Raw genomic sequence first — 2,514 nt, forward strand, 5'->3', positions numbered from 1 at the left:
ATCCAGTTCTCTGTCTTCAAATTTTATTTACTTTGAAATTTAAACATCTGATTAATATTTCATTGTCTTAATAAACCATATTTTCTTTATCCATCCATCCATTGAAGGACATCTAGGCAGAAACAAATATGTTTGAGCAAGTGTCATAATCTTAGTTTGCACCATCTTCTAGATATATGAATAAGCTGAAACTTGAGGTAGATCTCCTTGCACTCCTGAGGAACCTCTACTATGATTTCGATAACGGCTGTACAAATTTGTATTCTCACCTGTAAGTGCTCCTTACTTTACTTGACCAAATAATGAGCTGTCATTTGTTTTATTGACCTAGAACATTCTGAATTAGTGTATATTTAAGTCTCAGAGCACTTTTGACTTGCCTTTCCTTCATGGTGGTGAATTTTGAATATTTCTTTTCATCCTTCTCAACCTTTTTTGGGACTTCTCACTTTGAATCTATCCCATTATAATTGATTTGTTTCTGTTCTTGATACCCTGTTCTGTGGGTTCTTTAGATATTCAAGGATTTATCCTCATTATGGAAGAGAAGTTGGTAAAAAGAAATATTTTCCACTTTGTAGCCTGATCTATCTGTGTGTGGGGAGGGTGTAATATATATTTTTACATTCGTCTACATGAATCCAAACAATTTGGCCAGCTTTATTTGTTGAGGATGATTCCCTTTTATTTCTAGTTGAACCTTTGGCTTCTTTTGGAAAAAAAAGTCAAGTGTCCATAGGTGTTTGGAATTCTGTATGTGACTTCAATTTTTTCCATTGATCAACATGCCAGGTTTATGCCAAGACCATGCTATTTTTATTACTAGAGCTGTATAGTATGATTTGATGTCAGGGATGGTAATATTATCAACATTTCTTGTATTAATTAGGATTATTTTAACTTCCTGAATTCCTGTTCTTGTTGTTTTCAGATGAATCTGAACATTGTCCTTTCAATTATGAATATTTGTGGTTGAATTTTGCTGAAGCTTGTATTTAATCTGTAGATTGATATTTATAAAATAAGAATTTAGCTATATTAATCCTACGAATTCATTTGTGGGGGAGATCTTTCCATCTATATTAGCTTTTTCAATTTTTTTCTTCAATATTTTAAAGTTTTTAATCATACAATTATTTTACTTGGTTAAAATTACCACAAGATATTTTTGAGTCTCTTGTGAATGTAATGTTTCCTTGTCAAGTTCTATCTCAATTTCATTATCATGTGTATATAAAAAGGTCACTGATCTTTGTGAATTTATATCATGTCCTGATATTTACAAATCACATTTCTTAGTTGTAGGAGTTTTCAGAGGGCATTTTAGGGTTAGTTGTATATTCAATCATATCATCTACAAGGATAGATACTTTGAGATCTTCCCTTCCTAATTTTGTCCACTTTATCTCCTTAGTTATATTAATGTTCTAGATAAGACTTCAAGTACTATTTTGAATTGGTATATAGAGAGTGGATAACCTCGTTCCTGATTTTGGTGGAAATGTTTATAAATTCTTTTAATTTCAGTTGATGTTTGTTGAGACTTTCCAGTGTATTGCATTTATTATGGTGAAGTATATTCCTTGTGTCCCTAGAATCTCACGGCATTTATCACAAAGAGATATTAGATTTTGTTAAACTAACTTTTCAGTCCTATGATATGATCATATGGATTTTGTCTTTTAGTCTGATTGTGTTATGGATTAAATTTGTAAATTTACATATGTAAAACTTTACTTCATCTCTAGAATGTGTCCTACTTGCTCATGATAGATTATATTGTTCATTTATTCTTATATTAAATTTACATATTTTATTATACATTTACACACTGAAATCCCCTTTTGTTATCAGAATCCTAGAGTCTTTACTCCTAGACCTCCCCAGAACATTTACAAGCATATTAGAACACGCTATTTCTTAGCTCCAACAATAGAACTTATATAGCAGGAAGGTATGCAAATAAGGCCCATCTGTTCTCATGAAAACCAGATAAACACTGACTCTGAAGCTCAGGCAAAGAAATCAGTCCTGGATGCCCAGGTCTTCCCATTCAGTGATCTTCACTGAAAACAAAACACACAATGGATTTGGTGCTGATTTGGGTTTTCCTTGTTGCTTTTTTAAAAGGTAATTGATGAAGAAGAGATACTGCATGTGTTAGTGAACATGAACAAGATATATAAAAGATAGAGGTTCTGTGGTAATTTATTAACAACATTCTCTGTTTTGCAGGTGTCCAGTCTGAGGTGAAGCTCGTCGAGTCTGGGGGAGGCCTGGTGAAGCCTGGAGGATCCCTGAGACTATCCTGTGTAGCCTCTGGATTCACTTTCAGTGATTACTGGATGTACTGGGTTCGCCAAGCTCCAGGGAAGGGGCTTGAGTGGGTTGGAGAGATTAATCAAGACAGCAGTACGATAAACTATGCACCATCTGTGAAGGATCGATTCACCATCTCCAGAGACAATGCCAAGAACACTCTGTACCTGCAAATGAGCAGTGTGAGATCTGAGG

At 33.9% G+C, this 2,514-nt stretch overlaps 1 gene segment (V, D, J or C); it reads left to right on the plus strand.

Annotated features, from left to right (window-relative positions):
- Nucleotides 1–2,084: 2,084 nt before the first annotated feature.
- LOC101985881 lies at nt 2,085–2,513 on the plus strand (the record flags this gene model as incomplete). The annotated part of the segment is given in 2 exon segments: nt 2,085–2,130; nt 2,236–2,513. Coding segments are annotated over 2 exon segments (324 nt in total), but the record flags the coding sequence as incomplete, so codon positions are not given.
- Nucleotide 2,514: the final 1 nt, after the last annotated feature.

The sequence above is a fragment of the Microtus ochrogaster genome, unplaced genomic scaffold, assembly GCF_000317375.1.
Source record: "Microtus ochrogaster isolate Prairie Vole_2 unplaced genomic scaffold, MicOch1.0 UNK722, whole genome shotgun sequence".
Classification (NCBI taxonomy): domain Eukaryota; kingdom Metazoa; phylum Chordata; class Mammalia; order Rodentia; family Cricetidae; genus Microtus; species Microtus ochrogaster.